Raw genomic sequence first — 23,743 nt, forward strand, 5'->3', positions numbered from 1 at the left:
AAATCAACGATAAAACGATATCGTTCCATTCGTGAATAGACACACATGTTGTACACTCGTGTCGTCGATACGTGTTCGTCGGACGTGTCCAACGCTATATTTACGATTTCCGGCAGACAGCCTTAAGACTAGGTCACGGAATTACATTACGTCCGCTTATACGTCTGGCGTGTCGATAACGCATCGCTCGCATCTCTGAACCTTAATCCTCTCATTTTAATGTCAAATGGAATTTCGCGTTTGTAACGCGCGTCGTTGTCGATCGAGCGATCTTCCAGCGACGCGAGTCACCGCCCAATTCGATCGGCCAACGTCGAACAACGCTCGCACCAATACCGTGCAAAGTCTAAAGTAATAAATGCAAAGAGAAAGTAGGAATTAACGTGATAAATTGAATTAAATCCGGAAGCGGGAGGGACCTCCCCGTTGTACGATCTCCTGCCCTCGTCCTTTCCCTTCGCAGAAGGAAGTTTCGTTGCGGCGACTGCGGAATAATCATCGGCCACGACAACAGTAGCCGCCACACGGGGTTGGCGGCCGTGGCGGCGCGACGGCAGGGGGCGAAAAGAGTGACTCATCGTTGAGCCAGGCCAGGCCTTGCGAGCTGCAGGTCAGGAGAGGAAGACACTTTTAGCCCACATTTCTTCCTTCTCCCCCTTCGATGTTCTGCGTCTGACGTTCCTTTATTTTTACCTCGGCCGTTTATTCGTGGTTCCTCTTTCCTATCTCATTTCCTCCTCTGCATTTCAACGTCCGTCTACTCCGCTTCGCAGACGCGTCGCTCGGCAGGATATTTCGCGTTAATCGACTCAGGCTCTGGTAGATTCTACGGTCGGATCCTCGAAGTTTCCTACAGTAAATCGGTAAATGATAAATAGGACAGGATAGGAATCGTGCGTAAAGGCATTTCGAAGAAAATTCTAAAGAAATTTGTCGCGTTTGACAACTTCCGGGGTATATTAGGTATTCAGAATCTCTTTAGCACCCCACTGCATCGTTCTAGCCCGCGTTTCTTAAGACTGGAAGACTGTCAAGATCCGAGATTCATAATGCAACTTCGATAGGGCTTCCAGAACCACACGAACCATGCCGGATTAAGAGATACTAGATTCTTTCTTAGGCTTTTGAAAACGTGCTAAATTTATCGAGAAATGCCCTCGAGGCACCCGAGACAGTTCCTCGATGTTCTCGTCGGTACGAGGTACAGGGTACAGGTTTAGATACAGTACACGGAAGTATGGCGAACCTGCTACGAGAACCGTTTATTAGCTCGTCGCGTTTCTCGAGAAATCGCTGTGTACACAGTTTTAGGATACGATTCGGCACGACTGAATCACCGCGTTGTACCGGCGGGCAAACGAAGGAAAAAACGCGGTTATAGGACACGTAACAACGTTTTCTGAACAACGTTAAAACGATGGGACTTGAACGTAAACGAGGAGGGTTTGTAGAGCGCGAAGAAGTACGCTTGCCTACAGAGAGTTAAATACCACAAATAGGATACGTAACGAAACTATAGACAAAGATCACAGGATCGAACGAGCACCATCTGCTCCTGGTCGCTGTATCGGTATTTTCAAAGTAACTCGATGCTTCCCTCGAGACCAGTTCCCACGCCCCTGATGTCTCGTTAGGTTTCCAGCCAACTCTCCGCGCCTAAAAATCAAAAGCTGCTCCATTCTAACACGGACCCCTTTTGATTACTTTCAGGTGGACACAAGGAGTTCCATAGGCGGCACAGGGATCTCTGCGAGGACACGCTTCTACCAACCGTCGCAGCTGGCCCATCAACGGTCGCCGGTTGTTCCAGTCCAGGACCAGGTTGTCCGGTATTAAGTCTATCCGGACCACCGACTCCCCAACCGGCGGATATCGATAGTCATCCAGCCTCCAGGGTTCTCCCGTTCCTCTACCTTGGAAATGGCCGAGATGCAGCCGATTTACAGCTCCTTCGTGCGTTAGGCGCCACCAGGGTGCTCAATGTCACTTCACAGCTACCTGGATATCACGAGGAGAGGGGTATCACGTACAGACAAATCCCTGCCTCGGATTCTGGCCATCAGAACCTTAAACAGTACTTCGAGGAGGCGTTCGACTTCATCGGTGAGTGTCCACTCTCGATACGATAGGGTCTACGGAGGAAACAGCTGGAATTTACCTACCGTCGATAATAGCGGCGCACTGGATCTTAGATAACAGCGATGGAACGGGTGTACGAACGAACAGATTCTAGATAATTCTGAGAACGTTTCTCGTTTGATCGAGTCCTATTGCTTTCTAATGGCTCGGGGATGCCTATTAGAGGAAACGTTCCGTGCGGACTCCTCGAGTAACGGTGTACCCCGCCTCCATGGAATCAACATTCTTGGAGCACTCACGAACCGTGTGACGAGTATTGCTGCTCGTAGTAAGTCGGTTTACCAACAACGATGGTACGACGATCTTTTGAAAATCTGCGAGTTGCTGGAACGTTCCCCTTACATTCACGATATATGGATGGAAAAAAGTTTGTTGATTCAGCTACGCGATCAATGAAACGAGCCTCTATTCATTAAACCGGAGCACCATTCGTATAGGTGACGCACAAGTAGTTTGCAACCGCGTGTTGACATTGGACGAATGAACGTGGCAGCTCCATTGACGCTCTCGAACCTGTTGCGTGTGATTCAACGAAAATACGAGGATCACCGGTTAGGGTAAATTGGTCTAATTGCATCGGCGATGCGATATGTCGGCTCGTTGGAACGCAGCATTCGAGGAAGCTGCGTTTAATTCACCGTGAGAGTCGAACAGAGCGACGACGAGCAGGGCGTTCACAAAGAGGAGATGTCGGACTCTGTCGATGACTAATTCTTTCGGCTGACTGGGTGTGTCCTCGGGCAATGATCGTCGTTACCATTTGTATCTGCGCCAATCCAGTCTAGATCTATCGGTAGGAGTAGCTTCGAAAGATATAGTAATTTGAAAGAGACGATAGTACGTATTCTTCGTTGTTCAAGCAGGTCGTGAGACTACAGGGCATAGAGCAAATACGTTTAAAACAGGGATATAAAAATCGATGGTTCAGATGACAAAAAGTTGAACGATAGAGCGACCTTCTTGGACCGTGACAGACGAGGAGAAGAACCTTCTACCGGTCCGGATTTTATTTCCCCTTATGGCCGATGTGAACCAAGGGCTGTGATCCTTTGTGAACGGCCACCAGTTAAACTTTCCATCTAACCTGGCCACGTATTTCGAATCGTAGAGCAAACCCCACCGAATTAAATATCGCATAACGCCGCTTGCCCTGCAACCCCTACTCGAGCCAAAGAATAAATTAAGATTATAGTCGCAATAACGTAGTTAGAACGTGCAAGAAGCCATAAAATTGAGCATTGTCCTGCTCGTTGCCTGCAATTACACGCTCTTACTACTTAAGCTTATTAATTATTCGCTGTATCGAAAATCCTAATTTAACTCGGATTTAACTTCATATTCGACGATATCGATGCCACCTCTGCTTCTCTGCAAAATTCTAATCGACGTTGGCTACCCATCGACGATTCGTTAACGCGTGACAAATTGCCAAACGTTGGAAACGAATCGAAATCGATTCGAGTAAGCGTTCGAATCAACGCAGCTTTGTTTGCCCTGCATCGTCGAAGAGGCGGCTTAACGGTCAACGCACCAAGGTGCCCTTCGTTTCACGCAACAGTCCCTACGGTGTTGGTCGGTTGGCCAGGTACAGCATTCCACCAGTTGCGCATTCGGTAGGACCCTCTTTGCGAGCCCTGTCGCGCGCGCGCTGACACACATACACGTACACGCGTACACAAACGCGCGCGCTCCTCATCACGTTCACGCGCATGGAGCAGAATGTGGTGCAATAAACACACGGGAGACGAAAGGCCGACACTGGGGCACCATGAAGGGGATTCACGGGTGTGCATTCGTTGGAGCGCTTGCACACGCGCGCGCACCAGTGACTCATGGTTTCATGAATGGAAGCCTTTCGTCTTCTAGTCTTCGCACACGGTGAATGGTCCACCGGAAACGGCTGGTTACACCCTGTTTCCGTTACACCAAACTGCGCCGTTCTGACGAGGGAAAAACGAGCGTGACACGATGACGTGCTCCGTTGGAAATGTTGCCTTCGTGGCTCGGACAGGCGTGTTCTCTGGCCTACGTGAATCTACGGAGACTTCAAGAACTTGCGTTCGTTACAGATGCTTTTTAATTAATTCAACGTCCAACGGTGTGATTGGTTTTCTTCTCTTCGTCTCTTGCTCTTCGAAATTCATTTCATGATTTTTAAGCGCGCAGCATAGTAAATTCGGTTACGAATTGTAGCGGCGACGATGGCCGGTGTTGTCGCGCGGACCAATCGATTACAATCTGACTGTAGATCTTTTAAACAAGAAAAATTAACTACAAACAATCAAATAAGCTTACCGATGTAACGAGAAGCATTAAAATTACAGTTTAAATTCGTCGCGTACGTTCAATTCCCTAACATTTGATCGCATAGGATTGCGCAGAAAACACGCACAATTTAGCCGTTCGCGGAACGCGATACCTCCGCCGTTAATTATAGCCGGGTCGTTTTAGGGGAGAAAGCAAATAGAGCGAAGGCAACAAGAACGCCGCATTTCCCGGAACCTGGTATCATTCTCGACATCGCGGCAGGTGTCGCGGCTTTTCGTCAGTATGTACACACGCGCCTTCTGTTACCAAAATACGGTTCCCTCTCCGTTTTCCAACTAATTTTCACCCCCCTTCTTTTTTACCTAAACTCCCTTCGACGACTTTAGCCCTTTTGTTTGTTCTTCCAGATCTGTACGTCCCCGAGATCTTCCACTTTTCGGTCTCCTCCCCCCTTCCTCCTTTCTTCCGGACTCTCGTTTTTCTCCCTTTATCTATAACTCTCCCTTCTCGCAATCCCCCACTTTGCCACACCGATTTTCTGCCGCTTTCTCCGTCTCTGTCCGGCCATTCGTCAGCCGTGACTCATAGCAGATGCCAGCCGCGAGTCTACGGTCTACACGCTGCAGGCGCACACGAGCGCACATCCGTAACGTTTAGGGGCCGATGCACCCCCGTGTCTCCACTAACGCTTGCCTAAACTACTTCTGTTACGCCACCCTCCATGCGTATCCAGATAAGATTAGTCGCGCTGCTTATCGCCGTTTAGAGGTCTGGATTAGCGATTAATCGCGGCCTCGGGGAACGTTTTTCGGCTGTTTCTCAAAACGACACCTACTTGCTGATATATCTTGTCGCCTGTCTCCGGTAATTTGTTCCAACGATAGATGGAATTTTAGTTTTCTCATCTACGAATTGTTGGTTTGGCCACGAGAACGATCGTGGCAATTCTGCACAGAATCTGTTTTATTCGTTTCACGAACACTCCATTCGGATAGAATATCGGTACTAACAGTTAGCCCCATTCGTGTCACGAACCCGTTAGCTCGGAACGATGATATTTGGAACGCAATAATTCTCAACGATCGTTTACTTCATATTCTACTTGCTTGCTATTTGGCTAGAATCGATCTGATTGCATTTTGCGTAGCCTTTTAACTTTGATCGAGTTTCTATGTGTAAAATGTTTGTCCGGTAAATGGAAATGTGTGAAGAATTCTTCGAAAAGGAAAAAGATTAAATGCCACGAGACCGTTCTTCCGTACAGATGTCGCGAAATCCTCGTGCTTGCGCACGTGTACTTGTGGCAACTCTCATGCTCTCTCTTCTTCCCTCCAACCGATGGCAGCAACGTCGACTAGTACGTCACGTAAGATACGGGCGCGCGTCGCCATGACTCATTGGCGATACGATAGCGTTGCCCGCATTACGTAACCGAATCGCCTGTTTGGGTTACACGGCTGGTTTTGTTCGGATGTTTTACAACGATGCGATCCCCGAGTCGTTCGACGCGGCCTCCGATGGACCATTGCTCTCCGCTCGTAAACTGTCTCCTAGAAATTCCGAATGACGTAAACTGACTCTCGTCGGTGACCGTCGAATTCTGGGTTTCTCTTTTTCGAAACAAGTAGGGTCAGAGTAGAATCGCTCTATTGTCGTTGAACGTCGCCGCTCCATCTTTCGTCGAATCGTTTCACTAGTTCTATAAGTTTGTTGATTTAGCAAAAGTAGAGAGCAAGACCAACTAGCAGAGAATTTTAACAGTTGTCCAACATCTAAATGTTGTTCGTTACGTACGAAAAGAAATAAAATTGCTGACACATGGCGTGTTTCACGATTTACAAAAGCACGTGAAAACTAACTCGAGAGCATTTTCGTCGAGACGACGCTGTACGTTCGAAACGCGCTGCAACAACGCAGCAGCCAATTCGAATTACATTTTAATACTTCCTTATCCGATCTAATTATTACGAACGACCTTGCAACCCTGGAGAAACACTTGAGAGTAACCGTACCTTTATTTCTCCCTTACAGAGGAAGCCCGGAAAGCCGGAAGCAGCGTGTTAGTGCACTGTCAAGCGGGAGTGTCGCGCAGTGCTACGATCGCCATCGCGTACATAATGCGGCACAAGGGTTTGTCTATGGTGGAGGCGTACAAGCTTGTGAAGAATGCGCGACCTATCATTAGCCCTAATCTGAACTTTATGGGACAATTGTTGGAGCTCGAACAGGGTTTAAGGGCGTCCGGTGGGGTGGCTGCAGCCCCGGAAGAACCGAAGAGTTGTCACCAGTGTCGTTGGTCTCATCAACCGAACAGCGAAGAAGTTACTTCCGGTTGCAGCGTTTGAGCTGAGCGAACTCATCAAGCGAGAGCATCACCCGAGATTCTCTGGTGTAACGATCGGGTCCCAGCGGAGAAAGAAGAAAAAGAGCCCACGCGCGGATTGCGAGGCTGTCTTGACGTTTCGCACCCAAGGACGCGGTCGAAAGACACACTCTACACATATCGTACACGTATATCCGTTAAACGAACCGAAGTCATCGTTCTTCCTGTTTCACACACACGTGCGAAGAACTCGGATAGCATACCTTGCTACACGTGCCTTGGCGATCGGCCCTAGAAACGGGAAAGGCTGATTTACAGAGAGACACTTTATGTCTATTATCGAGTAACTTATTTACTGGAAAATGAAATGGTTCTAAAACAGAAAGAGATAGAGAGAGAGAAATAGAGAGAGAAAGAGAGAACGCGTTGTTGACTTTCGAATGGCGAAGGAAGATGCGAAACAAAAGTAAGAAGATCGGCGGCGTTGTGTACGCGTCGCCCTCCATTCTGAAACCGGAGGACCAACTTTGTGTACGTCTAATGAACGAGTTTCTTACCGTATACGTTTGTCAACGACGCGAGCTCGTCCGCGTTGCGAGTTATTTATACGCGAAAGAAGAGGAAAGTATAGAGGGACGTTTCGTACGCGATGTACTTACGCGACAGTGTTCCGTAGTTTTTATTGGTACAAAATATATACGTGGTAAGAAGCGCGTTCGTCGGAGGAAATCGTCGCGAATATTTTTTTGTTTCTTGCGTAGTCGATTGCAGTAGCGAGAGTATGTACATTTGATTTTAACACGATGATACACGATATTCCACTTTTCTTGGAAAGATCTACGCGTTTGTAATTTACGAAACCGATTTTATCTTTCTGTTTCTTTTTTTTTTTTTTTTTTTTTTTTTAATGTGAAGTTTTCTCGTTTAATTTAATTGGCCGCGATCCTTCTGTTTTCGGGTGTGTTGCGTTCAATTCTATCGAAGAAGCATCGAGCAATTGCGTCCGGGCTATCTTGCGGAATTATCTCTTTGCCATGGAGAGACAGACGCGCGTGCGTAAACGAACAGTTAAAAAGGTGGGATGAATGTACGTCAATTGAGATCAATAATAACTATGTTTGCGTTTTTGCCTTTTGCCTATTTGTATCTCTGTATTCGTAATATTACTTTATTCGATAGCGAAGTGGTTTATATTTGATAAAATAATATATCGTTAACCGAAATTAGCTTAACCACGAGCTCCGTAGCATTTAAGGATCTGGTTGAGATCCAACCATCGTGATCTAGTCGTTTGTTGGGATGTAACTGATGATAATTATGATAATGATGATGTTGATGATATGTAAGGTGCGAAAGAGAGAGCGAGAGAGAGGGAGAAAGTTCAAATATCCCCCGCCAACTAATTAAGATAATATAAGAACGACGTCGACAACTCGAGGGACAAACATGCGATTTTAAAAGCGTAATTAACATGCCACCACGCGGATTTTTAGTTCGGATTCGACGAGTTTCAACCTTCCGGTTGAAGTTTTACGTAGTAACCAAAATTATTAGCATTTCTCGATTTCGTACGTAACAAGTAAATGTTAACGCACGACGACGTGCGGATCGAAGATACTTTAGACCGTTCTGCTCGCTGAACAAACATCGAATTCAAATAATATGCATCGCTCGAAAATTCCTCCGTTTTGCTCTTTCGTCAAGATTCGTCGAATTACTTGTTGCGCGACACGAACGTTTCCAAACGAATCGCTAATCTAAATAACGACAGAAGTTAAAAATGGATTAAACGGATGTTGTTGGCGGTGAAGCACGACGGTTCAAGCAATCGTATTTCATTTTAATCGGACAGGATCGTTGTATTCGAAGATTGTTTGATATCGATGTGCGTGCAGTCCCAGGCGAATTGTGCCACACGAAGTGAAATTTCTCGACTAAGAACTTGGTCTGTGTTAGCGGTAAAAGTATTATGAGAAAGGAAAAGCGTATTTCCTCGCGTGGCACGCGTCGTTAGAGACGCGTGTATATCTTAACTTCTAATCGCTGCTGTCTGAAATCGCAAAACGGGCGATCCTCATTTCCTTCTTAAGAATCGGCGGAGTGAATATCGATCATTCGGCGTAATCACCGGGAAACTAAAACAATCGTGCGCGCAGTTCGCTTTAATCGTCGAAATACCTCGAGCAACGGCCTACATAGGACGTTGATTAAACGTAAAGAAATAAAATATACGAAACGTGTACAAAATAACTGTACGACACGACAATCGCCGCTGTTAAATCAAACCGAGCAGCTGTTCAAAAAAAAAAAAAAAGTCGCTTAACCGATATGCCTTTCTACGTTAGAGAGACTCAAACTGTTGACAATAAAAGCTCGACAAGAGAAAAAGAGACCTGCTGTGCGTGAAAAGTAAAATATATAGGTTCGCGTCATACATATATGTTCACGTTATATCGATATATTATATATGTATATGTGTGTGTGTATGTATAGCATAACGAGGCAGAGCAAGTTCCTTCAAATTCTCTCGAGGAAACGGTACATATCAAAGAAATGTCGCCTTGTATTCTTTCCTTTTTCTTTTCCTTTTTTTCCGTTTCTTGTAGATCGCGAAGAACGATGTCACATTCGAAGGGAACAATTTCTGTTCGCATCTCCTATAATAGTTGGGCGCCGTTAGGCTTCATGTAGAACTTGTAAAAAGCATTAGCGAATAATATTGTAAATATTCACCGAGCAAAGACACACGAGCGATCACGAAGGGATTCGCATAGAGAGAGAGAGAGAGAGACCGATCAACGTCATGTAATAAATAAAAAGAGAGTTATATTCGATAGAAAGAAAGAAGCAGAAAGCTACGGCCGTAGTACCTGTTGCGTCGTGAGAATGTACGATACATATGTAACGTTTACTAGGTTGTGGAAGAACTTTGACAATAAAATGTATGTCGATTTACGATAAATAGCTGTAGTTGTCGTGTGGTGATAAAATTAATGCTCGGTGTAATTTTGTACTGGAACTGGTAAAAGCAGAGAGTCGTAAGGTTGCTAGACGGCCTTGTCACATTACACCACTCTATCGCAATTAAGATAGCTTGGAAGATAGAACTACTAGTAGTAACTAATGTCAGGCGGTCGAACAAGTTCCTAACACCATCTTGCCGCTCATAATTTGGACTCTTGCTTATGCAGTTCTACTTTGCACGAGAACCGAGCCCTTAACAATTACTATTTATCGTAGATCGATTTACCCTTTTATTGCTCGTGTCCTTCTACATCGGTATAAACATGTTAAGGTTCGCGTACACACATTTCTTGGGATGGTTTAGTAGATGCTGCACCGAGTTGACAATTTTTTTGCGGAAACATCGCCGTACGATCGGATACCTTTTTTGTTTTTCAATGTACAGTTATATAAATATAGCCTAAAGTAATTGTGGATACGCGAGGACAACTATTGTATCATATCAAAATTTAGTTATTTTATGAATAAAAGTATAAACCGCACGCTTTATCGAGATATTCTTTCAGTACATTAACAATGGAATAACAAAAGAATGGAAGAGCAGCAGGATTCTATCTATAATGGACAGATGTGATATAAAAGATACAGTTATTAAGAAAATGTTTATTTAGACAGAAAATATCGAATTTCGAATATAATAAAGTTTCCAAATTCTCGCGATGGAATCGGTTAATCTTCTTAGACCGAGTATTCTTCTCTACATGCATTTTCAAGAAGGAATCGAAATAATATTCCAATCGACTACCGAAACAAATTGAAAAATATGCACGATAAACTTAATAAGTAAACACGTTCTCTTCGTGTTGTTTTTTTCCTTGTTATTCGGCACGGCGTCTTGACAGAGAAAAATATGATTGTGCACACGATCAAGTGTGTAAATACAAATTCGATCTTATTACTTTCTCTCGATTCTGTTCGCTCACATGCACAATGTACTCGCATTCTCAGTCTCCTGCTTTCTAAATATTATATAGTTACGTTTCGCTGTAGGTATGTAAATATTAGATTGTAACGGTATAGCTAATAATAATAGCAATAGCAATAGCAATTTTAGGGGTCATACTGAACTTGTTTGCTGCTTCTTCGTTTTCTCATACCCCTGTTCGTTATGTTTCGTTCTGTTTCGTTCTATCGGTGGCTGGAAATGCGAAAAACCTATCGTTTCTTCGAATTAAATGCATAGGTAATCGATAAGGAATTGCCAGCTTTGTGCTGTTTTATTTACACGTTCTGCACAGATCGCGCCTAATTTTATAGAGGTTTGTATTACGCCCTTGTACTACCATTACGCCAATATAATTGCGCGACGAAGCAAACATTTTTCATAGGTAAAAAGTCTTACGTGGAGTAACTACGTTACCAATAGATCCATTCGAGTATAAAACAGACAACGTATAACTCAAGTTATAATAAATACTACGCAAAAACGATACTCTAAGAGTCTTAAGTATTTTCAGACATAAAATTTCCAATATTTACTTTGCACATTCTCTGCTTTAAAATCAATGACATAACAAATCGGAGCACCTTTTATTCCGTTGGGTTGTTACATCGCGAAAAAACATATTTGCTCGAACTTATCGTTCAAGATTAGATATCGATTCTATGCGAACGCGCAAAATAGCTTGTCTCTTTCCGCTACGAAAGAAAAATTCCCGTAAATGAAGCACTACCAGTGAAGCGGATAAATATAATTACTTGTTCGTACTCGACGATCTATTGCTTGCTGCAAGAATGATTATAGTTGATACTGCGATTTTATGTTTATACTGCGTAACTTACCCTGATTCTTTAACAGCGTAAATCAGTAACAGATAATCGTTTCTCTTTTTAAAATCGCTTCGCAATCTTCTCAGCTATTATTAACAAGTAAATTCACAATTACTTACAAACTATCGGCATATATGTATATGTATATGTGTCTATACATATATATATATATATAGCTTTTCTTAATTGGTGATCCGCAAGTTCTTGAGAATCGGCTATAGAATTGATAGATCGGACTGTTTCGCGAATAGGAGAGTTAATTACTCGCCAGGGCTGCCATAGCACGGATTAACGCGGCATTCTCTTCACGAAGCCGTTCCCTTTCTATGGTCATTTCGTGCTGCTGTTGAAGCAGCCGAGCTTCAAGGGTCATTATCTTGTGATCCCGATCCTCCAGGAGAGACAGCAACCTTCTATTTTCTTCTTGCGCTCGTTCTATCAACTGAAAGTTTTAAACAGAATATCGTACGAGTTTGTGAGTTGTTTCGTTTTATTTGTTAGATGAAATATTCCAATAAAAAAAAGAAAAAATACTTCGTGTGGATTATCTCCTGTTGGCGTAGACAGTCTTGGTTGATTGACGGTGTTTACGGAAGCTTGTGGCTCGTGATTTCCATGATCTGACTGATTGACACTGTCAGACTGATTCAAGGAATCGAATTCCTCGTCATCTGCCTCCAAATCGGAGTGGCTAAAATTAAATGGGTAATTTTGATATATTAGTGAACGTACGTGGTTATACACGGTATTGGACTGTCTATGATATTATATTAGGCACGACCCTTAATATCGTAATGTTTGATGACAATTATATATATCGTTTACCCTATATTTGTACTGTTTTCGAGTTAATTAGTTGACGCTTTAGTGTAACATGAAATACGATTAGTATGAGATCAGTGAGACATTACGCGATTCTTATTATTTCTATATCGTTGTAAAAAATGTGTACAAAGGACTTACGGTACTCGTTACAATACGCAGGCTCGTTTTTAAAAGAATCTACTAGCTCTACCGTACTTCGTACAGGTCGTGCCTAATTGTACATAGTCACGTACAGTAGCACTTACCAACTGTGCCTATTTATACATGACCTGTAGGAAGTACGGTAATGCCTAAAAAGCAGTAGCAGTTTATTACAAATGACTACTAAATTTCACTAAAGCACTATATATAGTTTACTACCGTAATAAGATATCTCAGTGTTTTATACCTTTTATTTCGCCTTTGAGTAAACATTTTTGCTGTCCGTTCCTGAAACATGCGTAGTTTGACATACATAGGTAGTCTCGTTTACATACGATCGACTTTTGACCGTGTTCGAAATAAATAACGAAATATCTTTCTTAAGAAGTGAAAATCACACGCACTTACTTCTATGAGTTCATGATCTAGGAACTCATTGTGGTGTGTGTTGTGTTTAGTTTCAAGACAAGTGCCACTAAGATCTTCTTCATCTTCTCCTGTACTACCTCCTGTACTCTGTAGAATTAAGTGGCTAACGAAATTACATTGCGGAGTATGAACGGGTTTGCACACAAAACTTTTACCAATATCCGTTAACGCTCGCGGCCAAACGCGATTAACGCTAGAAGAACGCGGTAAGCAGTTTCTAAGTGCAATACTACTTTGTCATACATTCCGTGTGTGTCTAGTATGATCTTCTAGAAAGATACATTCGCGCAAGACATTTCCCACAGAAATCGAGAACACCAAATATACGTTTGAAAAACAAATTCTTTTGCAGACGAACTAAAATATTCATCTCAGGTATCGATTCAAAATAATTGATCAAAGGATCCTTTGTAACGAATATAAGTAAAACAGCTCTAAATTTGTCATGCAAGATACAGAAATGATTAAAAGATTTTTATCAGATGAGTATAGGTGCAAGAGAAATCCTTATTTTAAAATCCGGGATATTGCCGCGAGAAGTCATTAAGATTTTGGGTCCTTAACGTGACTGGAAACAGTGACAAACCTCCGTTGATGGCAAATGTACTACTCCGGTACTTCGTCTCTTCTCTCGAAGCTTCCGTCGATCGCGTTGCTGCTTTCCCTTGTTTATGTGCGTTGGCCTGTGCAAACAGGATACGACACTAAAGACACTAGAACCAGATCCAGAAATTGTTAACAAACCGCGCAAACTCTATGCTGGATCTACTTAGTCGTATTTAGAAGACACTTGTGCTTAGCGAAAACTTCTTCCCACGAATACCTTACTTAAACGACGACCCTTTTATTTACTCACCGGCCAGTCACTCGTTTGTCCTGTTTCCTCATTATTGGTTTATTCTGTTGATTCTCATGTTCAGGTGGAAGCACACTGTTTGAACTCGTGTCACACACACCTTGAGATTCTTCTACATTCTGTGCACCCTCTACGAACAAAGGCAATTGAATATAAAGCATCGTAGAGCACAAAGTAACAAAACAATGAACATATATCGTTACTTTGAAAGTTTATGGAAGATGAGTCTCCTGCCCTGGGTGGAACGACCCGTGCCCTTGCAGTTCTGATCCTAGACCTCCTGGATGTTAGCTCGAAGTCATTGTCAAAATCCTCCTGGCTGACGGAGCTGGACGCCATGCCGGTTATATCGCTGGGAAATAAAGTAGCAGAATTGAACTTGACTTGATGATGATAGGCGATTATAAAAAACTGCGCAAAAAGAATTAAAAAAGGGCTCTTACAAAAAATACCTGGACATTTGAACAAAAGAGTAGGTGATGATGTGCGATACCTATGTTGGACCAGCACGATATTTGGAGGCCAAAAAGCGAGTGCTTGATTAAGTTTGTCTAAGGGAAAGTCACAAGGCATGAACCGCTATTAACTACGAGCAAGTGCGTGCGCAATAAGATGATAACACAACTTCAATAGGAAACAAAGAGCAATTCTTAAGGTATTAGTCACCTGTCGAGGTGAGTAGTCTTCACCTAGTTCCACTGCCAATGTCGTGACTCACTACCAACCTATGTGCAATTGACAGCTGTCAACCATTGAAACATCTATAAACACGTATGGCCTGTACGATTACATAGTTCAAAGATAGATAGGCATATCGATCGTTCATACACCTCTGCTAAAGCACAATCTCCAATGCGTAAATTCAATGTCACTAGGGCAATGATCGCTACAACGTGAAATGTCACTAGATAGGTAAATAACTTGGAAAATCACTAAACGCGATATAGTGACAGAAGCGTACAAAGTTACTAGTTAAGAAAGATAAGGAAAGAAAAATAAATATGTTCAAAAACTTTGCTCAACTATACATAAAAAAGTTTACCGTTTAAGAATATTTCAAGGATTTAAAACAAGAAACACGTTGCACTATATTTTATTGTATCGAAAGTTTTAGTCTGTAGTTGGTATTTAAAAATTAAAAGATTTACATCTTTCAGAAACCAAGAACAGATAATAATAGACATATTTTATCTGATAGAGAATTTAAGTTTTCAAAAAAAAAAAGAAGAAAGGAATGATTCGGAAAATGATTTATGCAAGAAAGATAGTAAACACTGAATAGGTGTATGTCGTTTATTTATTGAATCGATCTGATCGCAGATATAGTTTCTTCATTCATTATACTTCATCTTCCATAAGTTAATTACAAGTACTCATCGTCGTCTATAATCTAAAAGGGTATAGGGGGTAAAGTTATAGGTAATTTTTTTCACAGTATTGACTCTATTACATATGCTAACCAGATGGCTAAAGTGTTTGTATCTACAAATATATCTTATATTTCTTTCCTATATACATATATACATATATACACATATGTATAGAATCTGTATATGTGCATATCTATATATACATATATTCATTTTATAATGCACCATCTCGCACTCTCTTTCCCTCTTCCATATCCTCTCTTTCCTTTGTCATTTGCTCTTCAACGGCTAACGTGTAACTTCCGCTTCGTGTATCGGAAGCACGCAGTTCCTCTCTTACGCTTTTATACATCTTTTTCTTCTTTTTCTCTTTTTCTTAATGTTTGTTTTTTTCGCTTCTTGTAACTCGAACTCTAAATTTGTGTATGTATGTGTATACGCATGTGTGTGTATGTTGTGTATGTGAGGAGAAAAAACTAAGTGGTGTCGCCACGAGCGAGAGTAGACTTTGGTTTCTTTTTTTCTTTAAGAGGGCTAGATTCGGTGTATTTTTTTTCTTTTTTCCCCTTTTTTTTAAACGAGATATTAAGATTTAAAAGTATATACGTATGTATATAGTATCTGACGCTTGATTTGACACATATGATTGAGGTCTCGAGCAAGTTTCTCTGCTGCTTAGCTCGCATCTCACAGCCTAGAGGTGATTTAAACCAGACGCGGGGCCCGTTCACAACGAACCGCATCGCTACAACGACACACGATAAATCTCCGACAAATGCCAAGCTCGCAGGTTTATATATATATCCATATACTTCTTTTCCATATATATAATATATATATTCTTCCTTCCTTAATATTTTCTTTCTCTTCTTATGCTTACGTAACGTGTACATATGTATGTCCGTGTCCATATGGTCAATTGTGCATTTTCCAGTAAATACAACATAGTAAAATATTAAAGCGACAGCAGAATACGCTGCAATACTGTTTGATCTATGAAAAAGATGTTTCTCCTCTCTCTTGTTTTCTTTCTATTTCTATTTGAACCATGTCTCTTAGATCCATACCAATCACTTTTTCATTTTTCGCTTTCTCTTTCTCCTGAAGTCTACCCCTATTTATATACAACACGTTTACCGTTTATCTCCCTTTTTTCTCTCTTATAATTCTCCTCCTCTTTCACTGTTATTATCTTTCTTTGACTTCCATTCTCTACTCTCGCGATAAACTTTTCTCATAGTCAACACGTCTCGTATAAACTATGCGGTGCCGATGCCTATCAGATAGGCAAGTACACATAAAATATATGGTAATCGACAAGTGAGTAACGTATTAAAATTAGAAAGTACATGTCACAACATTGTGGACGATACATAGAGACAGAGGGAGCGTCTCACGAACCTTCGCCGTCTTTTCTCGTCCATCGGCTATGGACTATCCATTTTTTCTTTCTTTTCTTCATCGCAATTGGAAACAGTCCTATTGGTTCTTGGAACTGCTTCTTCTTTCCTTTCTCACTTGATTCAACGCATGTTGACGATGAGGTAGATAAAGAAACGTATTTCATTTTTATACGTGACGCTCTCGTACAATTAACGTATCTAATTTGGTTCTCTAAATCTTTTACATATTAGATATAGGCCTGGTAATTTCGCTTGTTCCATTTTTTTCTTAAATCTTTATGTTTCTTTCGACGACTTTATATTTGAGTCTGTATACAAAATGTTTCAAAAACTAGTTCAGGCTTAAGAATGGACAATAAAAAAATCTCGCTCATTTCGGTCCCATTCTAACAATAAATTCATTTGCTGGTAAATACGATTTTATGGATTATCAGATCGATGCAGTAGGCTGCAACAGTCAACCAATAAGATTACATATGTCGTTCATATTAATGAAATAAAAACTCGTAGGACGCTATCATATTCCTCATTATCCGATTACATGAATACGAAAATCCTCAATTCATTCTTTAAAATACTTGTACAGCGTCAAACGTAACGAACGAAGAAAAGAACAGTATAACTTCCATGCATTGTGTCCTAGCCGACTGTAAGTGATTATGAAGGTTCGTCGAGTGCTCGACTCTCTTGTTTCGATAAACATCATCCGGAACCGCGATTTGTCTGCGGCTTTCAATTAAGTAGACATAGTGTGTATTGACGAGCATAGTAAAAGTTGCACACTCGAACGTGATTACTCCACTCTTTTTTTAAAAGATTTTTGTTCGTCAACTTTTTCTTTCTCTTATTTTGTAGATAAACTATACGTCATGTACATATAAGTATATTTATATTCATGTGTATATATATATATATGTATATATATACATATACATAGATAGTGCCTATCTAAAAATGAGATACGGCAGAATTTCGCGCCGCGTATGAAATGTGACATGCACACGACACTTAAATGCGACAGATTACAACGCTACACGCTATCCTTTGATGAAAGTCGGTTAAAGATCCTCGCGAAAAATGTGACTCATTTATTTTTGGCATTCACCGTTCGTTCATTCTGTGACTCTATGCAGGCGATACCGTGAACGCGTTCTTCTTTTTAAGGTTATCACCGTGATGGTTACACGCGTAAGACGCGCACGCACGAATGCACTCCCTTTACATACTTACATAGACGTACTAGAGCCGTGAATCGAACCGGTAGGCCTTGGACAGTGTAAACGCGAACCTAGACGAAGATTTCAACGCGCAAGAGGTTGAGAAGTACAATGGAAAGAACGAATTTCAGTCCTGTAGGTAGGAGATGCGTGAATACTCGCCGTGTTTCCTCCGTTTGTCGTTCGCGGCGCTAGTTGGAAGTAAACGCTACGGTTTGAACTTTTATGGGGACGCAATGTCGAGGTGCCGAACAGTTTTCAGATTTAGTATAGTGAAATATATACATATATATATACATATATATACATACATATATATGTATAGATATGTATTATATATAAAACGATGAATGAAAAGAGAAATTTTTTCTTCACATTGATGCTCACATTGTGCGTCCTTGTGCTAGCAATTTATTGCTAACGTTTTAGGTTTACCGATGCATTTAATAGATCCGTTTTATCATTTAAAGTTTGGATTCTAGTGCTATAGATCAATCACTGATGTTACATCGATCATCTATGATAGATTAGTATGTCTTAAGACTTTCGCGGAATATTTTTTTTTTTTCTTTGTAGTACATTAAGAAACTTCAACTCTATGGATAGTACTACTATTGCTAATTCCTCGTGTTAATATCGATACGAAGAATACGAATTAATAACTCGAAAAAGATTTCGCGATATATATATATATATTATATATAGATATATATATAATGTATATATATGTATATATATACTTTCCTTAGGACATTTAGCGTTAGAATTCTTTAATCGTAAGTAGATCTATGTTTCATAGCGATGTAGTGATACGGATTCGTAATTTTAAGTAAACTGTGAACTCGTATTGCTATTAGAATCCTGACGTCGTATCGATGTTAAGTGATATAAATTAGTAATTTCAAGAATACCTTAGCACTATACTTTGTTTCTAACACACCGAAAGTCTGAACTTCTTTTTCTGCATCGATCTCGTTACCATTGATACTTGTACACAATCTTAAATAACAGTTTGGAGAATATTCTTTTTTTTTTTTCTGGCAGTGACGTACTTTTCTTTATACGTCAAAAATTTGTTACTATTTCTTTGACAATAGTGTGGTTAATTTCAATAATATTTATTTCATTAATTAAGATATGGATTTGCCACATTCTCTTTGTCACATTTTCAGATACATTTTCAGTTCTGCGTCCGCATAAAATCGTTCAACGCTGGCAACGTTCGTCCTAACTTTCGCCACGTAGGCGCAAAACGCGCGCGGATATTCGCGCAAACGCAGGCGCCACTGCTCGTCGGCGTACTTCACCGCGCTATCCTAGGCTACCCTAAGTTCATCTATAAGCAGTAGAATTATACATATCTATTATACTCTCTATAACGACAATGCGTGTAGAAAAATGAGCCTCTCGCGTCTTTGGTTAAACGCGAAGCATTTAGAAAGTATTCTGGCAGTGGTTTTCGTAGATGCTTCGATCTTAGCCTCGGACCAAAAATTTTGATTTCAGTTTCAAATGGGAATATAATCGTCGGAGTCGTATCGTAGTGAATTATACTTTTGTTTCTTTATTCTCGAGACGTATCTGTCTCTTCTTTGATTCGACCTTCCGTATTTCCCTTTCGATTTCCTTGGTTTCCGTCGATTGAAGATCGAAACGTTGTCTTAGCGACGTAAAAATACGCTCCGCTTTGTTTTTCTATCTTTCCTCTCTGAAACACTGTTTTGAGAATCCGATTGTATAATGTCAAGGTCGAAGTATGCTCTGTGTGCAGCCCTCTGTGCTAACTGTCTGTTGGGTGGTCGCACGTGTAACACGTGTGACACGGATAAAAACCACTTTTTGTATTTTAAAGTCTCTAGCCTCATCGAGAAAAGGGACGAGTGTAAAATAAGATAGATCCTACGTTTCCTAGTTTACGCGTGAAATTCATTCGAAGGAATTTATCTTATCCTTTGGCATGTCACTTTTGGCCTTCTCGTCGAGGGTCAGTTTCTTTTCTATTCTTTACCGTATAACAACTAACGTTCTCGAAGCGGGTACGTTGGTGCCCGGTTTGGTATCCGCGGAAACAGCGTCGTTGATCTGTATCCAGTACTTTTCATCCGATTAGCCGGGCTATTACTGTGTGTGTGTGTATGAATGTGTGTTCACAACGCGCAACGCAAGTGACTGCTCAGACAATGGCACAAGAGCAACGTGTTCCGTAGGATGAAGTCGTTTAGGTCTTTCAGAATTAAACTAGATTTCCGCTGTCGCGAGGCGATTACTTCGATTGCAGCCGATCTAGTTCACGAGTAGATGGTGATAACCTCTCGTCCGCCACCACGCACCATCAGCACCCTCTCCAGACCTTCGGTAAGAACCTCTAGGAATTCCATGTCTATGGTGCGTTCATTAAGGAAATGAAAAGAAAGAAGGAAAGAGCAGGAACAACAGAGAGGCAAGAAGCATCTGTTATTCAAGTGTCAAATATAGAAAGGATACAGTTTGATTCACGTTCCACTGAGGTGTCCCTTGGTGGTCCAGGAAGATTCAGGATGACTAACTGAGCGTTTTTGCTCTTCTTTACGATCACCTCGTTCAGTTTGATGGAAGTGTGCATACGTCTTACGTTGCCCTCGTCCCTGAAGTCATCATCAACCATTTTTTCAACAGAGAATCTCTATTGGATTTAACGAGTCGTTATATCGTGATTACTCACGGTGTAATTGCAGGTTTCTTAGACTCCGGGCTATCAGTTTTCTTCTCCTCGTTTTCTTTTGCTTCTTTCTCCGTGTTTTCCGTGTTATCCTTGTTCTCCTGTTTCGGCGATCCACCAATTAATTTTGCTTCCTCCTCGTTGACCTCCTTGGCTTCCTCTCCGGTTTCGTTAACTTCTCCTGGCTCTCCCTCTTTACTCGCCTCCGTCTCTTGCACCAGTTTCTCCTGCGCCTCGTCCACCGCGTTTGGATTTTGGCTTCCAGGCTCTTGGAATCTCACCTTGGTGGCAATCTTCACGTCAACATTGTGGTGATGGTCCACGATCGCCTGTACCTGTATCACGTTGATCAAGTATCAATGAATCTGCGACCAACTACCATGTCCCGAGTAGCAGGAGACAGTCAAAGTGTGTCGGAAAAGACGACTAACTCTAGCATCAAAGCACTCTATAATGATCTGACTAAATGAACGATCGCTAAATGGAAGCATTCTGGGCTATGAACGTGCCAATCAAAAGCTGAAACATTTGGAGGTTCTCAGGAGGCCCGGAGACGGTTGTAAAACGTAGTCATGAGAAGCAAGAAAGCAAACTGGTGGAGGGATCCATTGCAGCAGTATTCCAAATCAAAACGTTGCGAGTCAGAGAAAAAGAGATAGACAGGCAGATATAATATTATAATTCGATCGATTAACCGGCGAGGAATCGTGTATATTCTGGAGCGCCGATTCCTACGTCACCTCCAAGAGTTCATTTTCTCGATATGGAAGTGAGTTAATTCGAGTCGAACGTTATATTATCGCTTTTGTATGTATGGCGTATGTACATGTGTAAGTTGGTCAATGCGAATGAAATCGATCAAAAGTGAAATGTGATTTTCTTTTTTGTTACGAAAGTTGGAAACGAGGATTCGTGGATGACACTCGTGTGTGTCTTGGTCATAGTAGACACAAATATAAAGGGGATAAACAGACGAAGGAACTCCGGGAATTTTCTGACAAACCAGAGGTAAATTTTCTTCAGCGGGTACCTCGTTGAAGTCCACCAATGTCTGCACCTTATCCGTGACGAGCACGCAACAAACAGACACATACCGATCAGTAATCGTAATATATATATACACATATAGGCAGATCTTATACTACATATACACATTGCATTTTTTTTTTGCTTATGGTTGTTCATCGGTTTCGCGATCTCGTCACTTACCACTCCTAGGGACTCCTTCTTGTTCAGCCGCAACTCCCGCAGCATCTGGTTCCTCTGCTCCATCATCAAGGTTCGCTCGTACGTGTACGCCGATATGTCGGAATCCATCTATGAATATTACCATTAAATGAATAATAAAAACAATTAGTCGCGCATAATGAATTAGAGTTGCCATATTCGTTTCCGCATTTGGTTCTTTCGAACGATGGACTTAGACAACTTTGTTCCATCGAACTCTCTATCGACGATTAATCAAAAGAGTATTAAGAAGGGTTAAGATACACAACTCACCATCTCAACGATCTCCACCTCAGCTTCGATCCTCAAATCGTATAGGAACTTCTTCAAGTCTTTCTTCATCTGGATAGAATTATCCTCCATCTGTGCTACGGTGAAAATCCTCATTTTGCAATTCTTCCATGTGCGATGTTGCTTCAGCAGGAATGGTAACAACATCAAGAGACCACCATCGTGAACGATCCACCAGACATCGATATTTCCCACCACTTTCTCCGTCGAGTCAGGGAAGAAGTTAATTCCTTTAGGCACCAAAAGAGCCATCCTGGCTGCCGCGACTGCTCTGACGGTCTGCAAGAATCCCCTCCAATTCCTTTCCTCCTGCGACTGTTTCCAGCGATAGGGCCAGCCAAGGATCACGGTATTAGGCTTCATTCCACCCAATCCAGTCGTTTGGATCAAAGAACTAAGTCCATCGACAACGTCCCTGACAACCAATACGTCCACGAATCCTTTCACCTTCTCCTCTCCCATCGTTTTGCGCAGATTCACCTTTGCAGCCAGAATCCTACCAGTGTTTTGAATGTAATCTCCGCCAATGCAGCTGACGCAGATCGTGAGACCTTTACCAGCCTTCAGCTGACTGGCAAACGCGAATAACTTGCGATACTTGGGCACCAGATCGTCCGTCAGTTTGGCCAAGATGAGAATCTGTGGCCGCCAGTTCTTCGTATGAGGTGGTCCTTCTTCTAATCTTAAAAGAGAATAACGAGCGGCGGATAGAGCCAGACCACGGATCCCGTCACCCCATTCTTTTTCAGCGCCGCAGTATTCGATATATTTGTAAATGCACCCAGCCATTCCCATGGCCAATAAAGCATAGTACCAGCTGGTCATGAACATGATGGCGATACAGAGGGACAGACCGAGGAATGAAAGACTCCAGTGGTAGTATTTAAATCTTGGTCTCCAATTTGGTGTTCTGAGAAGAGTCTGTAGAGCGCAGGCCAGGTTCACGAAGCCGTAACACATCAGGAAGAACATGGATAGCAAGGGAGCCAAGTAGTCGACGTTGCCAAGGAGAATGCCACACTGACAGATGATGATCGTCAATAGCAGAGCTCTCGTAGGTTCTCCGCGACTCGAGCTGGTGGCGAAGGGAGTCAAGAAAGGAATGATACTATCCTTGGCGATGGCTTGAAGCAATCGCGGAGCGCCTGTTAAAGATTGGAGACCAGCACCGAGGGTGGATAAGAAGGAGCCGATCAAGATGACCCACTGATTGGGCCAGGCCATGTTCGCTACCACCAGTTTGCCACCGATACTTTGTCCAAACTTGTCTCGAAGTAGAAGGTTATCTACCGTACCGGCAAAAAGCAAGACACTGGATAGGTACACTGTCGAGGTTGTCAAAATGGCGCAAATAGTGCCGATGGGAATAGATTTCTGAGCGTCTGCGAGGTCACCCGATCTATTGGAACCAGCCATGATTCCTGTGAACAACATATAACAGTAACTAAACGCTTTAGTCACGTTGGTGTTCAATCTTCGATGTTGCAAGATTCCTAGAAACGATAGGAAACTTCGTTACAACTTGCCTGTGACCGAAGGGAAGAAGATACCGATGAGAATGGTGAAGGTAGTGGTAAGATCGACCTGGATCTGGTTATACGAAGACGTAGCCATTTGGTCCATGTCCTTGGGATCTTTTCCATAGGCAATCAATTGGCCTTCGTCTTGGAAACTGTTCCATATGTTCTCTAAACGCCATAAAACCAATATGCTTAATATAATCCTCCATTTGCAGGCCACTGAAAGATCATGTTCGAAGGTG

The 23,743-nt window shown here is 42.0% G+C and overlaps 3 protein-coding genes across 14 annotated transcripts in view; 1 reads left to right on the plus strand and 2 right to left on the minus strand.

Moving 5' to 3' along the window:
* LOC126871718 (dual specificity protein phosphatase 10) overlaps positions 1 to 10,236 on the plus strand; it is a 66,610-nt gene extending 56,374 nt beyond the window's left edge. For both annotated transcript variants that reach the window (XM_050630841.1, XM_050630842.1), the window contains 2 exons: positions 1,711 to 2,103; positions 6,439 to 10,236. In XM_050630841.1, the coding sequence (XP_050486798.1) occupies positions 1,711 to 2,103; positions 6,439 to 6,752 (707 nt within the window). In that variant the 3' untranslated portion in view covers positions 6,753 to 10,236. The remainder of the gene's footprint in view (positions 1 to 1,710; positions 2,104 to 6,438) is intronic.
* On the minus strand, positions 7,595 to 14,646 carry LOC126871750 (PRKC apoptosis WT1 regulator protein-like). Of its 6 annotated transcripts, none has more exons than XM_050630943.1 (10): positions 14,442 to 14,646; positions 14,269 to 14,326; positions 13,979 to 14,127; positions 13,776 to 13,905; positions 13,506 to 13,632; positions 12,899 to 13,006; positions 12,738 to 12,778; positions 12,595 to 12,639; positions 12,059 to 12,215; positions 7,595 to 11,966 (listed from the first exon to the last, which is right to left on the minus strand). In XM_050630943.1, the coding sequence occupies exons 3-10, from the start codon at positions 14,112 to 14,114 to the stop codon at positions 11,781 to 11,783; spliced, it is 930 nt and encodes a 309-aa protein (XP_050486900.1). In that variant the 5' UTR covers positions 14,115 to 14,127; positions 14,269 to 14,326; positions 14,442 to 14,646; the 3' UTR covers positions 7,595 to 11,780. The 6 variants fall into 6 exon arrangements, with proteins under 6 accessions (XP_050486900.1, XP_050486897.1, XP_050486896.1 ...); XM_050630940.1 differs by having other exon boundaries at positions 14,228 to 14,326; XM_050630939.1 differs by having other exon boundaries at positions 14,219 to 14,326.
* Positions 14,647 to 15,054: 408 nt separating this feature from the next.
* The window catches only part of LOC126871688 (solute carrier family 12 member 4), a 100,872-nt gene continuing 92,183 nt past the window's right edge, over positions 15,055 to 23,743 (minus strand). For 5 of the 6 annotated variants that reach the window (XM_050630752.1, XM_050630756.1, XM_050630758.1 and 2 more), the window contains 7 exons: positions 23,508 to 23,669; positions 21,964 to 23,402; positions 21,673 to 21,780; positions 21,467 to 21,520; positions 20,467 to 20,798; positions 20,250 to 20,389; positions 15,055 to 20,145 (listed from right to left, as the gene is read on the minus strand). In XM_050630752.1, the coding sequence (XP_050486709.1) occupies positions 20,054 to 20,145; positions 20,250 to 20,389; positions 20,467 to 20,798; positions 21,467 to 21,520; positions 21,673 to 21,780; positions 21,964 to 23,402; positions 23,508 to 23,669 (2,327 nt within the window). In that variant the 3' untranslated portion in view covers positions 15,055 to 20,053. The remainder of the gene's footprint in view (positions 20,146 to 20,249; positions 20,390 to 20,466; positions 20,799 to 21,466; positions 21,521 to 21,672; positions 21,781 to 21,963; positions 23,403 to 23,507; positions 23,670 to 23,743) is intronic. The other variant, XM_050630754.1, reaches the window with a different exon arrangement.

This window comes from Bombus huntii, chromosome 12 (assembly GCF_024542735.1).
Source record: "Bombus huntii isolate Logan2020A chromosome 12, iyBomHunt1.1, whole genome shotgun sequence".
NCBI lineage: Eukaryota > Metazoa > Arthropoda > Insecta > Hymenoptera > Apidae > Bombus > Bombus huntii.